This window comes from Camelus dromedarius, chromosome 5 (assembly GCF_036321535.1).
Source record: "Camelus dromedarius isolate mCamDro1 chromosome 5, mCamDro1.pat, whole genome shotgun sequence".
NCBI classification, from domain to species: Eukaryota; Metazoa; Chordata; class Mammalia; order Artiodactyla; family Camelidae; genus Camelus; species Camelus dromedarius.
In genome coordinates this window covers 68144884-68159247 of record NC_087440.1, presented here as the reverse complement: position 1 = coordinate 68159247, position 14364 = coordinate 68144884, and the positions used below count along the sequence as shown (strand labels likewise).

Here is a 14364-nt window from a genome sequence, read left to right as displayed (position 1 = left end):
CATGGATGGATCGATACAAATCCATCTCCATCTCCACCGCTGGAAACAAAAACTCAGAACGCAGCACCCATTAAAGTCTTCATAGAAAAATAGCAGGGAATTCAGGAATTTTTTTGTTTTGAAGTTTGGGCCTTCTCTCATATAGATTCTAAAAATCTCAGGAGCTTGAGAGATTTTTCTCCTTCAGCCGGCCCTGAAAACATCTCTGTAAGTTCTCCCATGTGTACACTTCAGACACTTGGAAGGTGTCTGAAGCTTTCTCATTCCAAACACTTTCTTAACAGACCTTGGAGGACCACTGAACCAACACCACTTCGGGGATGAAGGGACATCAATAAATGCACTTCACAGAGCGTCATCGAGATCACACTCACTTTCCCAATACCTGTGTCTCATGAAAAGCAGCCTGGAGATGTTTGGGTGGCTCATCCTGGTTCCAGACTTCCTCTCTCACATCCTCAGCCCATGTGGTCAACCTGAAGGGCCTTCCCGGGGCTGCGGGAGGCCTGCTTTTTCCACAGTACACTATGGGCTTGTCAACAAAATCCCTAAACACCCTCCACCCACAGCCTCCGGGCCTCAAGAGAGACAGGAAGGGGTGGGTTCCCACCACTCTCTACCAGCCATGGGGGTGGGGGGGGGGAACTCCCGTTGGTCTTGCCTCTAACAATCTGTGGCAGCTTCCTGGTGTGTGAAGCCACTTGACCATGGCAAACCAGCTATGTAGACAGACAGGTGACCCACAGGCCTTATGTTCTGCCAGCTTTGATTTCTCATGAGAAAAGATCATAGAGAGTAAACCAAAGAAGAGAAGTCATGAGTACCCATATTTTAATTGCCACCTACTAGTGTTCCTGTGATGTTTAGATCTAGCAAATTCAAAATAATGTTTAAATTCAGTTAAAATGCATCTAGCCATGAAAGAAAAATGACTAGGTTTCTTCCAACCCAGAATTCTTGGAATTTATGTTAAAAGGATGACATAAAGATACTAATCACACAGTAGTCAGGTTTACAAGGACTTTCCTCTTCAACAGAGGGAGGAAAAAGGCAAGTAGCATCCGTGGGTTTCCACCTTTCGGGAAGGGACATCTGGCCAGTTCCATGCATGGGACCCCTGCTCCCTGGCTGCCATGTTGGTTTGCACTGGTTTGATGTGAACAGTGAACAGTGCCGACTGGACCCATGAGCACAAGATGCTTGTTTTTGATGAGTGAGTGAATGAGCAGGATTGAGTACTTCCTGTGCACCAAGCCCCATGCCCCAATCTTACAGAGAACATTGTGGGAAGAGGACCTGGGTCTGTGCTGTTCTGGAGGCCACAGTACAGAATCCCCACCATGCACCGTGGGGAAGACCTACCCACGGCTACTCCACCCCGTGGCTACCGCCTCCTCTCCCTGTCACGCTATGCAAATGAGGCTGACAAGGGGCTGTCAGGGGTGCTGGAACTTATGCAGAGGCCACTAACACACACACGCACGCACGCACACGCACACACACGCTAGCTAGCCCGCATTGCCAGACCCATGCAGCACAGCCACTTTCTGCACACGCAAAAGCCACCTGCACAGCAGCACCAGCGCGCCTCCCGCATCTGCGTGGTTGCCAGGGTTCATGGAGGGAAATTTGGAATTTTTTTTTTTTTTAGATGAGCTATGGTTCTGAGCCAATTTATTTTATGGTCCAGTGTGATGGCCTTCTGCCTGGGCTGCTGCAGAAGATGCACAAACCACGCAGCCCCAAGGGCAAAGAGGGAGTCCTTCTTCCTCAGGGTCCCCGAACAGAAGATCAAATGCCAGGCCTGAGGCTGGGTGGTCCCCTGTGCACCTTCTGCAGAGGGAGCCGCTCGGTCTTTTGCAAATCCATCCCTAGGAGAGAAGCTGCAGACACTCGCAAAAGGCGGGTGTGTTGAGGGAAAAGCACTGGATTCCCTCCCCCCTCAAATGAAATGACAACGACAACAACAAAAAACTGGTAAAAAAAAAGGAGAAAACAAAACCCAAAGAAAACCAGCTGAACTTACCACACTGCGAGTGAACTTTTCTAAGGAAGTTCTACGACCTTGCTCACTTTCTGGCTTTAGGGGGGAAAAAAAAGATAGGGAGAAAAATACAGAAAAAAAAATCTTCAGCTTACACGTGGTTTCCCAAGAGCAGCAGCGGCAGCTAATGAACCGAAACAAAAGCAAAACAGGGCGGAAAAAAAAAGAAGGAGAAAGAGAAGCAGCCCGCGCTATATGTGCGAGTCAGCAGGAGAGATGGGAGACGGGAGCCCACGACACGTGGCGTTGCCTCCCTGGAGCAGTGAGGAGAGAGGGGGCTTTGCTTCTCGAAGGGCCAGCCCCAGGGCTGGAGTCAGAGCCACCCGGCTTTGAGCCCAGCCACACTCAGCAGTTTTGAGCGGCCTGCTCAACTTGCTTTTGACCGGCCGAGCCCCCGGGCAGGAGCCCTGGGGTTGTGTCCATGAGGGTGCAGGCAGCCAACTGGGGTTCCCAGCAGGGGACACAGAACAGACCAGCTCCCAGGGCCGCAGGGTGTGTGGGGGTGCAGCTGGGAGTCAGGAAGTTGTCGTGGGCGGGGTGACGTCATCAGGTCCTCCAGGAGTCTGGGTTAGGACTTCCCCTGAGATTTGCCTGCCTAGATGCCACCAGAAAGTTTGCTAACCTCAGTGACTTCCCAGTGGCCCCCTAATGACTCTCATTCTGTGTCCTTAGAGCAAGGAGGCTCTACTCATGTCTTTTGCCATGACAGACAAAGGTCTTGGGTCTCTGAAGGAGTGTTCTGGACCGAAAATGTTCTCTCGGTTCTCAGGCAGTGACCCCTTCGAGGTTTACTCCTGGTAGGTGACAGGAGGCTCAGGAGCATCCCAAGGACTCTTAGCTGAGGGGTCCCAGCACAGGGGGCAAGAGGAGGCAAAGCCCTTGGACACCCCTCTTCCCCAGGCCCAGCTGCTTTCCTCCACTGGAGGAAGGGGGGTGTGGTGTGCACGTGACCCTCTCTCCAAGTTTTCTGCTTTTCCAGGAGGGGAGATAATCACATCCCAAGTACCTGTTAGCTTATCCCAGAGCCGGGAACCAGGGTCCTGCATCCATGACTGGGAGCTTTGGAGAGCATACGCACTCACATGGGCACATGCACACACATACAAACACACACACACACACAAGCAAGTAATGGAGATTAGAGAGCTGAAGAAGCAGCCAGATGTCTGTGGGTCGGCAGGATGTGCTGGAAGACGGGAAAAAGCAACACAAAGGACACAGCGCCGCAGAGCCAGGCTGGTCTTTCTCCCGCAGGCACAGGGAGCTGAGGGATCTGTGCTCGGGCCTGGGCACCATACCAAGTCTCCACTCTGGGGACAGCAGGTCTCAGCTTCAATCCAGGGGGAAGCCCAGGGGGCACACACGTGGCTCAAGTCAGGCCAGGCCGAGGCCCTGCAGCTAGCCTTCTACTGTGTCTAGCATCTGGTCCCCTGCTACTGAGGCGCTGCTCCTAGAGAGCGGCCGACGGCCTGACTCTTCCTGCCTTGCCCGGGCCCTCCGAGCCGCCCTGGAAAATCATACTTAAGTACTGGTACTTAAGTGTTCTGGAGGGGCCCTCCAAACCCAGCTTACCTGCCCGTGAGAACCCGGTTGTCAGAATGACTAACCTCTCTGAAAATCGGAGGATAGAGGATGAATGAGGGATGAAAGAGCAGAAGGCTGAGCCTCTGGACCCCACCAGGAGCCTTCCCTCCACAGAAAAGCCAGGCCAATTCAGCTTCCCCTCCCTTAGCCGGACCTGGTGGCTCCCATCCCTTTACGACCTGGACATCTAGATCACATGATAAGCCCATCCCTGAGATCAGAAAACACGCTAGGCCTACCTGGAAGTGCCGGGTTACAAGTCCAGTCCACACCTGGAGACTCTCAGGGAGAAATGGAAGAAAAGGTAGGCTTGTCACTGCTTCTGAAAACAGCCCCTGGGTACTGAAAGGGTGTGGCCACCTGCAAGAGCTTTCTGCTGCAAGAACGCCCCTTCCGTCCTGCGGGGCTGGGAGGATAAAGCTAGGGAACTTCCTCCCTGACATTTCACAGAAGGCCGTCCACCCGTTCCTTCCTCCGTCAACTCTGACAAGTTTTCATCCTATGGCAGGACCTGCAGGCAGGTATCTCAGCCCTGCTCCCAGCCCTGGGGGGCATTTTCTGTTCTTGCTCAAACCCACAAGGAGACTGAACGGCCGCTGGCTTCTTCTGGGTGTCTGGACAGGCCCAGATGGGTCGGACCACTGGAGCCTCACAACTTCCCCACACCGGGATCAGTTCACGGTCTTGAGTCGCAAGAAGTAAGGAACACTTACTTTGACCTTCTCCCCTGAGATCTGGGCTAGAGGTACCCAAAGTCCTCACAACCTTTCTTAGTAAAATGAGCATCAGAGCCATTATTTGCGGGGACGTCAGCCTGCTCCATCCTCCTGCAAGGGAGCTGGTTGGAGGCCAGGCTTCACATTTCCCATCGTAGTAGTGACACCTGATGGAAGGGATGCAGACTACCGGGAAAGCTGGGTTTCTGACAGTCTGGGTGTTCGCAAAGTCCGCTTCTCTTTCTCAGACTATCCTGGATGTCCTCAAAACTAAGGGTAAGTGAGCAGGATAGAAATGCTCTTCTAGACTCTGGAGTGATGCAGTACCAGCCAGATACGCAGACAGGATCCTGGCACAGGGGGTGGACAGTACACAGAAAGAAGCCTGCGTGGCCGAGAGAGGTAGCCCGACAGACAGCGTGTCGCTAAACAATCACATGCTTAGGGACTGCTGCCGGAGGCCGCGAAGGGGAAGAGAGGGATGCACGTGCCCCTAAGCAGCATGGCACGAGAGTCCCAGAATGTGGTGCCAGGGGAGCCACATTTAACCACACATGGGCCTCGGATCAGAACCAAGACGTGCAGAGGGTTTGCAGGCACACTGCGACCATGAGTCAGCCCTCCTGCCTCGCCTTTCCCAGACCCCTGGTCCCTCCCAGCTCTTCCTCCCCTCCCCTCCTGACCTTGCTTCAGTCACCCCTCATCGCCTGCACACTGAGGGTCCCTGCACCCCCCAAATCCAGACATCAAAGGCTGCAGGGAACCATGACTTCACTCAGAGTGGAGGAGGAGGAGGGGACTAGGATGCAGTTACTTCTTGGTTAAAAGAAAGGGCAAACGCTTTGGGGATGGTGAGGGACAGGAAGTGGGGAACAATCCCAAGAATGACTTCAGGCACCAGATCAGCCCCCGGACACCTAAAGGGTTTCTTTCCAGAGGGGGCTGCCCGAATCCTTGCCTGATACTCATGTCTGAGCTGGTCGGGGAAAGAAAGTCTGTGGGGAGGGGGCTAGAGTCTGCAGTGAGCAGCTCTCTCTGGTTTCCTAGGGGACTCGCTGGTGTCGCTGCCAGCCCTGTACTCCTGGGCTGAGCCACTGTGGCCTTAAGGTTTGGTCACACTCCCGCTGTGGGCAGAACATGCAGGTGGAGGTAATGGCTACGGGGAGACAGGAGGCCCCACCCTGGACCTCGGGAGTGGGCTGGGGCAGTGACAGCCCTAATTGTCTCCCACTGGAGTGGGAGCAGGTACGAAAGGAAAGAAGAAAAGAGAAAAGAAATAAAACCCAACGGATGATATTCTCATTTCACACCAGCAGCAAGCAGCAGGCAGAGGTCAACAGCGCTAAGGAAGGCGAGGCCGCCCTTCCCAGAGATACCTTCTTCTTGGCCAGCAGCAAGTCCTGGTAAGCATTGGACCGGAGGAAGCGGGCATAGCTGTCACTCTTCATCAGCTTGTAGATGTGCTCCTGGGAAGGGAGGGGGCGGGGAGACAAGGAAGAGCTGTCAACCGACAGGGAAGGGGACTGCAACCCAGTTGGCCACTGGGAAGGGCTGGGGAAGAACCAAGTGAACCACAGCATGCCTGTATGTACCTGGAAAAATCTGTAACATGTGTGCTTTGTTTTTGTTTTTGTTTTTGTTTTTTTTTTCCCACTCAGAAACACCAGCCCAAACCTATTTTCTCTCTTAGAGTGAAAGAGCCTCGAGGACAGGTCCCAGAGGCTTTGTAATTGGGCTTTGTGCCATGCTGGGATGCGGTATTGCTTAGTGATTAAAACCAGAGGCACAGCAATAAGAAGGAAGAAACTATCAATGCGCCCAACCACTTGGCTGAATCTCAGAGGAATTATGATGAATGAAAAAGGCCATACATGCTGTATGAGTCCACTGATACGACATTCTTGAAACGACAACTTATAGAAACAGACAACAGATTGGTGGGTCACAGAGGTTAGGGATGGGGGAGGGGAGGGGAAGGGAGGGAGGTGTGGTTATAAAAGGCAATATAAAATATTCTTGTGGTGATGGACTAGCTCTGTATTGTGATACCCCTTACACATGCGATACTGTTATAAAAAACTAAACATATACATACAGGTGGAGGACAGGTGGAATCGGGAAATCTGATAAACTCAGTGGCCGTAGCAATGTCAATGTTCTGGCCATGATATCGTACTATAGTTTTGCAGCAGTTACTATTAGGAGAAACTGGGTAAATGGGATATCTCTGTATTCTCTCTTACAACTGCTTGTGAATCTAGAAGTATCTCAAAAGAAAAATTTTAATTAAAAAAAAAAGTCCACAGGCAATGATACAGTTGGGTCAGTTTGTGCATGTCAGGGCCACCATCCCATCCTGGAAGGATGTCCTCGGAACCAGATCACAGGGGCACGTGGGCAAATATGCCAGGCCTGAGTCTTCCATCCAGGAGGGGCAGGCGCTGTGTCATGGTGCCTTCTTGGGCTCCTAGAGGCATTCCATTCTGGCCATGGCAGTGAATTTCACCCTTGAGTTCCAGCTAATTCCTATAACCTCATGATCCCTTCCTAATAGGTCTGTCCTCATTAAGGGCAGGGAAAGCCTGCTTCATTAAAAGAGGGAGCTTGTCTATTGATAAAGGGTTTCTTATCAGTTGAAATGGAAGGTAGCTTAGCTGCACAGGGAAGCCTGGTTGTCCCAAGAGAGGACCTGTTAAGAGGAGGGTGGCTTTCCCTAGGGAGGGTGGGGTCATTAGACAGGGAAGCAGCTTCTCTGATGAACACTCACTGTTCATCCCACAAAGCTGGACCGGGGCCCCAGCACCCGGGGGCGTGGAGAGCTGGTCACTGAAGAGAGTGCTCAGGTGAGAGGCTGGACTGGACCTCTTCCTTGGGCACTCTTCCCAGGGTGAGGGCAGAGACCTTGCCTCAGCTGGGGGCACATTTTAGAGCTACCTGGCCTGACTGCTGGTACATCCCAGAGGAAGCTGGGTGATGACAAAAGCTTGCCAAGACCCACCTCGAAAGAAAGTGAAAGCAGGAAGCAAGTCACCTTGGCGGCACGTGGAGCCCTCTCTGCCCTCTCTGCTCAGCTGGACCACATGCAAATCTGTTTGGGCAGCAGCTTCACTCTTGCCCAGATGCCCCCATATTTACAAAAGTGGGGTGCAACCCTGCTTATGGGAATGGACCACTGCAAGGGAGCCAAGGAAAGTGAAATGCTGGCTTCGAGCTGAATCTACCTGAATAATTCAGATGTGTTCCGATTTAATAAACTTAGTGAGAACATGCCCCACTGAGTGTTCTTCTGCAAATTTCAGACAAAAATCCGGCCCACTCTAGTTTAAGTTCCTTGAGGGAACAATATGGTTCAATCTCTTATATATGCCTAGCATCCAGCACAGGGTTAAATGTTGATGGAATTTATGCAATTTTTGGGTTCGCTGAAATGCTGGTCTAAGTTTAACATTCCGTGAATTTGCAGGCTTGATACTAGCTTTGGTTTATGATCGGACAAGTTCTGCTCTCTGTGTGGAAAGAGAGTAGGGGTCATGCCCAACTCAGAGGAAGTCCATATGTGGACACCTTGGCTCAGCCCTAATGGCCTCGGAGCCCAGACTAAAGGCCATCACGGTCTTTGTTTGCATTTATTGTCTCTTTAAGTTGATCGAACCTATAATGAAAAAGAATACAAAAAAGAATATATATGTATAACGGAATCACTTTGCTGTACACCAGAAACTAACACAACACTGTAAATCAACTATACATCAATAAAATAAATACATGAATGAATGAATGAATACATAGGTCTAACATTTACATGTTAGGTACAATTGTTAACCCAGAGTGAAAATGGCTCACTGCCTTTCTTTTTGTCTCAGGCATCACTTCTGTCTGGCCAGCAAAGCCAGGTGGCCCCTGAGTCATTTGCAAAGACTTGTCACTCATGCCTGGACCCTCTCCAAACTCCTCTCTAAGGCAACAGACCCCTGTGTTCTGTTCTGGCTTCTCAGAGGAATCTAAATCCCCAGGTAAATCTCACAAAATCCCCCCTCTGCTGCCCCGAGAGGAGTAAGGAAACCTCTTTCTGCCTGGCCCTTCTGGCCTTGCCACCCAAATTTCACCCCCAACCCAACGAATTCCTCCAGCCTCATCCCGGGCAGGAAAAGCCCGGTTCATTGAAAGAATTTGTCAGTTGAGAAAGACCAGGAGAAAGCAGGTGCCTTCACATTTGAGCCCCAAACATGCAGCAAATGTTTTTTGGGCATCTCTTAGGTGTCAGGCACTGTGTCAGGTGTTGAGATTACAGCACAACCAAGACAGAAGAGGTCCCTGCTGTCATAATGCTCCGATCCCATTTCACAAAGCTGTGCACGACCAATGGAGCCAAGGGCCACAGGGAAGAGATGCAAGTTCAGGGTGCCGTGAGCGAGTCTCAGCGGGGATGACCTGCCCTGCCAGAGGTGGGGAATGGTTGTCCATCAACCAGAAAGACACTCATTGAGGAAGGAAGAGCTGAGCAGACAGAAACGACAAGTGTCTCCCAATTCCTAGTCCACTCGAGCAGGAAGGACAATCCAGGCCGAGGAGGAAGAAGCAGCCAACAGCAGTCCCCTCTCCAGGGGATCCGCGTGGGTCAGAGGAGCAGTTTGGGCACCGCTCTCGGCTCCCCTCTGTCACGTGGCAGCTCTAAGGCCGGACCAAGGCGGGGAGGCGCGGGGAGAGAGCAAGGCGCGAGCGCACGCGCGCTGGGGGTGGGCCGCAGCACGCGGTCTCCTTCCGCCGGCCCCGCTACTGGCCCTCGGCCCTCATCATGACCCTTCCAAATTCCCCTGTGAGGAAACAACCAGCAGAGCAACAAGAGCAGGTGCGAGGCGTGGTCCGAGAAAAATGGAATCTAAGAACCTCTGCAGATCCCTCACGCCCCGCTGCAGGGCCCGGGACTTCAGGCCCCTCCGGCCTCCTTTCCCACCGCCTCTGGGTCCAGGACGCGCCTCTCCCCTCCTCTTTTCCCCCAAGCAAATGGAGCCTTTTATGTACCCGGTTACGGACCTCTGTTCCTTCCTCCTTGCCAGCTTTGTCTAAGAAACACAAAGACAGTAAACAGGGGGTGGGAGAACGGAGCACTGAGGTTTTTCTGGGAATGAGAATTAAGATAGGACTCAGGGTCTTTGGCCAGTTCCCAAATGCAGTGAGTTTATCACTGCCAGGGACAGCAAGTGTACAAAGCTCTTGGCAGTGACCCCTACTGATTTATGAGGGGTTCTGGTTTACTTCCCCTGCTCTGTAGACAACCAGCCTTAAGGAAAACGTACACCCAGAATCCGCAAAGAGCAGGAGAGCGCCAGCAAGAGCAGTGAGCGAGTCCCTGAGGGGCCCGAGGGAAAGAGGTCTGCTCTTCGCTTCTTCGCTTTTCCCTGTCTTGTCTTTTCACATTTCATTTTCCTCCCTTTCTCTCTCCATCCTTCCCTTCCTCTCTGTCCTTTTTCTCTTTCCCTCTTTCTCTCTGTTCTTTCTTCTCTATCTTCCCTCCATCCCCCCTCCCTCCCTTCCTTCTTTCCTTCCTTCCCTCCTTCCACCCTTCCCTCCTTCCACCCCTCCCTCTTTCCCTCTCTCTCTGAAGAAGAGCTGGTTGAGTTGACTATGAACAAGCAGAACTACTAGCGTCTGCATCTGCCTTCCTGACACGCAGGGAGGCACCTGCTCCAGGGAGGGTGAGGATGGTTCTCCATACATCGAGAAGCGGATGCACTAGGGCCGAGGTCATATTGAGCATCTTAGCCACAATTCTCAGTGGGGGGAGGGAATCACGCCCCTGTGGTGGCTACCAGCTACAGTACAGAGATGTCGCTCCGATGAGACACTCCACTCTCATTTCCCCTCTTGGGCTTGGCCCTGGGACGGGAGCTCTGCTGACCTGGGATGCAAAGGCAGAAGCAAAACCAACTGGAACCATAGCCAGTATACTATAATAACCTTTAAGGGAGTGTAATCTAGAAAAATATCGAATCACTATATTGTACATCTGAAACTAATATAATATTTTAAATCAACTACACTTCAATGAAAAATTCTTTCAGAAAAAATTTTTTTTAAATGGAGAGAAAGTTAAAAAAAACCCCAAACTCCCAAAACAACTAGAACCAGGGAGTCTGAGACACATACAGGAGCTGGAGGGTGTGAGCAGTGCAGGCTGTCACTAAACCACACCTGCTACAATCGATGTTTTGCAGTGAGAGTCCTCACTTGGAAATCTCCTCTATTTTTAGACAAAACACTTTGGCCCTCACAAAGCCAGGGGAAGGTCATCAGACAAATGCCCGGGTCTTGGGAGCAGCTGAACTACTTAAGAACACCCTTATGTCTTCCTCTTTGCTGTGGGTTCCTCAAACAGCTAAGATCTCATTTCCCAGGGTTAGAACATCCTTCTGGAGTGGGGGACCACTCATCTGGAGCACTGCACAGCTGCCAAGAGCCCTTCTTGGGATTTTCAAGTGCCCTGTTTTTCTTTCTGCAGATGTATGTGCCTCGTCTCTGTCCTCCACACCCAAGCTTCCTGGAACAACCACCAGGCTTCGGGAACTTCTGGGTCCCTCGCAGTCCCTTGAAGGAAGAGTAGGCTGTGGGGCGGGGTGCAATGTTGCTGCATGAGATACAGGAAAGGCAGACAGGGCTGGGGTCCAAAAGCTCGGATGCAGGTCCTGACTGCCTTTTCTAGCTCCATCTAGCACACAGGTAACCGAGGAAATAGACATGAACACTACAAAAGCTATACACACGTAAAGTAATGATGCTAACTGGCCTTCGTGGTGGGACTGTCCTGGCCAGGAGGACATGGGACCAAAGACTGGAAGATTCCTGGGGGAGGAGGGAAGGTGGAGCAGAGGCTTCAGGAGCAGAGCCCAGCTGTATTACATCCGTTGCTGCTGTCATTTGCTCTGAATCAGTGCTTAGGTTTAAACAATCCCATTTTATAGACAGGATAGTAAAGCTCTCCAAGGTTGAGTGACTCGCCCAAGCCCCCAGCCAGGACTGGAGCCCAGGGCTGTGTGACCCCAAAGCTCACGCTCTTCCATTGGCACGTGCTGCGTTTCATGGTTCTTGAGTTGGGATTTCGTTAGGTTGTGTGGCTGAGACAAAGCCTTCAATGTGTGGTCAGCAGAAGCGTTAGGGGCCTCTTCGAGTTTTAGTCTGAGTCGTCTGAGAGGCAGACGCAGCCATCACTCACCATTCCCCTGGGGAGCTGTTTATCGTCACTGTCGGCCACGGCCGAGTCACCTGGGGTGAGGAGGGCTCTGGTTTCTCACCTCACAGGTCATGTACAACTTGCCTTCCACACGAGAAGGGCGGGCCCCAACCTGGCCAAGCAGGCCCCTGGGAAGTCATTGGCAGCAAGTCTGTCCCACAGAAAGACTCCCAGAAGATCCCGAGTCTCAACTTTTAAGAGACTTTTGAATATCTTAAACCAAAAGTCTTCAGACCTTAGGCACGGTTAGCTGAAGCCCAGGGAAAATTAACCCTTTCTTCACTATGGGCCTTGCAGGAGGACAGAGGGTGGGCCTGCACAGTGGTAGGGAATTGATGGGGATCCTAAATCACTATCCGCTTAATAAGCAGAAAAGACACCCCAGCTATATGGCTGCTCCCTTGAGTGAAGACAGCTGGTTGTCCTCATGGATGCAGCTTTGGATGACCTTCCCAGGAGCACGTGGATCTTAAATGAGAAGCCCGCATTTGGATTTCTTTGTTCTTCTAAGCAGGACATGGCGGCCACTGTTTCCACCGAATGCAACATTCAAGTCATAAGAGAGTGTAAGAGTGAATTATCTTTTGCCTTCACCCTGCAAAGCATCTGTAAAAACACGTTCAATTTAACCAGCCAAAGGGCACAGTGTTTTGATGCTGTTCAATCTCTATTCTCAGATAAGAGCAGCTTCAAAGACAGCTTTGCATATTTCCTTTCACCTACCCAGATACCATGGGTACTAACTTAGACAAGTGTTTCCCTCTCCTCTTCAAGGTCATGGGGTTTGGTGCAAGAAATCTTTGCTCTGAAGCATCAACAAACACATTTTGGAATTTAGTTCTCTGATGCCTTCTCTCCAGAAACTACTCTGTGTGGTAATAAACAGAACCTGGTCACAAACAACGTATTTGTCCTTTTTAAAAATGCATCCCTGCCTCTGCTGTTCATCTCCCTAAAATAAAACCACCCACAGAATAAAGTGAGTAATTCCTGGAGCCAGCAGTGCCATAGCATTTTTTATTAAAATATGTCTGGCATGGGAAGTCTACCAGGAAATGCCCTCCAAATGAGAATTAATATCCGGAAACTTGGGGCAGTCTTATGATGCTGGCCCACAACGCCACCACCTCCACCTCTGGGACAAAGATTAACAGCCTCCACCAAGCGAGGAAGACTTCTAATTCTGAGTAATCTGGGACAAACACAAACTTGGGCTCCACTGGGCTCTGGCTTTTGAACGAAGCAAACATTAGAAGCCTGGCGTTCCTTAATCAAACTGATTTTCAACTTCTAAGTTTAGGTAATAATAGAGCAGGTGACTAGCAGCTTCGTGTCTGCTCAGAGTGGGTGCAGGCTTGATGGTCTATTTCTCAGGTCTTGTATCATCCTGACTTCATTTTGGCCTTGGCGTTGCTCTTTGATCATGCCACGCATGCGTGATGGCCAAAGTAGAGTTTTGCTAACTGAGATTGGGGTCCGCGTAAGAGAAGGGACCCTCCTATGTATCTGTTCTTTCTCAGAGCCTAGAACATCTGGTCCTCAGTGGTATTCCAGGTTTTGCTGAGATGGCATAAATTGAATTTAACCAGTATTTCTTGATCACTTGCTATATGTAGGCGATCTTGCCCTGGGTTGTGGGGCAAGATTTTTCAAAGTGGAAAGCCAAGGGACAACAAATTCCCCCCCCCCTTTTTTTTTAAATCATAGGTATAGCTGAGAGTGTTATAATTCTGGACTAAGTTGTCAAGGAAATTTTTTTTTTTTTTAAACCACAACTGTGTGCAGAGCATTATTTTAGTGTTGTGGGGACTTACAGAAGGCAAAGAAGACCAAATGTGTGTTCTCAGAAAAGAACTTTCAAGTCTAAAGGTGCTGGAAGGCTCAGACACCCCAGGGACAGGTCTCGGTGGGGGGTTTCAGCAGGGGCTTCAGGTCAGGAAAGCAGTGGGGCCTGAACAGCTGGGAAACTGACCTGGGAACCTGCAGGGACCGAAGTCAAAAGGTTGGGTGGGTCAGCCCGATTCAACTGTCAATCCATTTGACAGACAGATTTCCAATCCAATCCAATCCAATCCAATCTCAATGAAGTGTTTTCTCAGGCCTGCTTTGTTTTGTTTGTAAAGAATGTTGTGCTCTTGGGCAAGCTCTGCCCAATGGCAAAAAGCCATCTGGGCCTCCTATATCTTCTGCAATTTCCCCAGCGTCTTCATAGCCCACAGGTCAAGGCCTCACAACTCAACGGGGGAATGAATGTTCATGAAACGGATGGATGGGGAGAGTGGCACACCCTTTGGAACATCCTTGGAGACTTTTAAAATCGAAGCCAGGCAGCTGCTGCACCAACCAGCTGACTCCCTCCTCCCTCCTGAGGCCTGTGGAGGATCTGCAAAGAGGTGAATGCCCCAAGAGGAAGCCTCAGGCTCTCAGTACTTCCTGTGGTTTCATTCTCTCCTCCAGAAACCACCTGCAGAGCCTCAGACTGCATGCCTCAACGTTCAGATCTCTCTCCATCCAGATTGCTCTGCCCACAACCATCTGATTCCCCCTCTTGCAGCTCAAAGCCTGCAATTGCTGTCTCCAGGGTGAGAAAATTGAAATTCCTTAGGAAGACACTCAGGGCCCCCCAAATTTGGCTCCTACAGACTTTTATTTTTGCATTTTCCCCCAAGAACGCCCTCCAAGAGCCAACATCTTCTTCTTGGCAGAATTCTTTTTAGATCTAGCTTGAAATTAGGAGACCTCAGGGTATAGTAAAGCCATTAATTTTTGTGAGTTCACATGTATAAATATAT

At 50.8% G+C, this 14364-nt stretch overlaps 1 protein-coding gene across 5 annotated transcripts in view; it reads right to left on the bottom strand.

Annotated features, from left to right (window-relative positions):
• Positions 1-14364, bottom strand: part of RGS6 (regulator of G protein signaling 6) — a 479670-nt gene that overhangs the window by 18985 nt on the left and 446321 nt on the right. For 2 of the 5 annotated variants that reach the window (XM_010976555.3, XM_010976565.3), the window contains exons 16-17: positions 5721-5810; positions 2027-2080 (exon numbers count right to left, since the gene is read on the bottom strand). In XM_010976555.3, the coding sequence (XP_010974857.1) occupies positions 2027-2080; positions 5721-5810 (144 nt within the window). Of the gene's footprint in view, positions 1-820; positions 1884-2026; positions 2081-5720; positions 5811-14364 lie in introns of those variants that run through there. The other 3 variants (XM_010976561.3, XM_064486089.1, XM_010976566.3) reach the window with 3 other exon arrangements.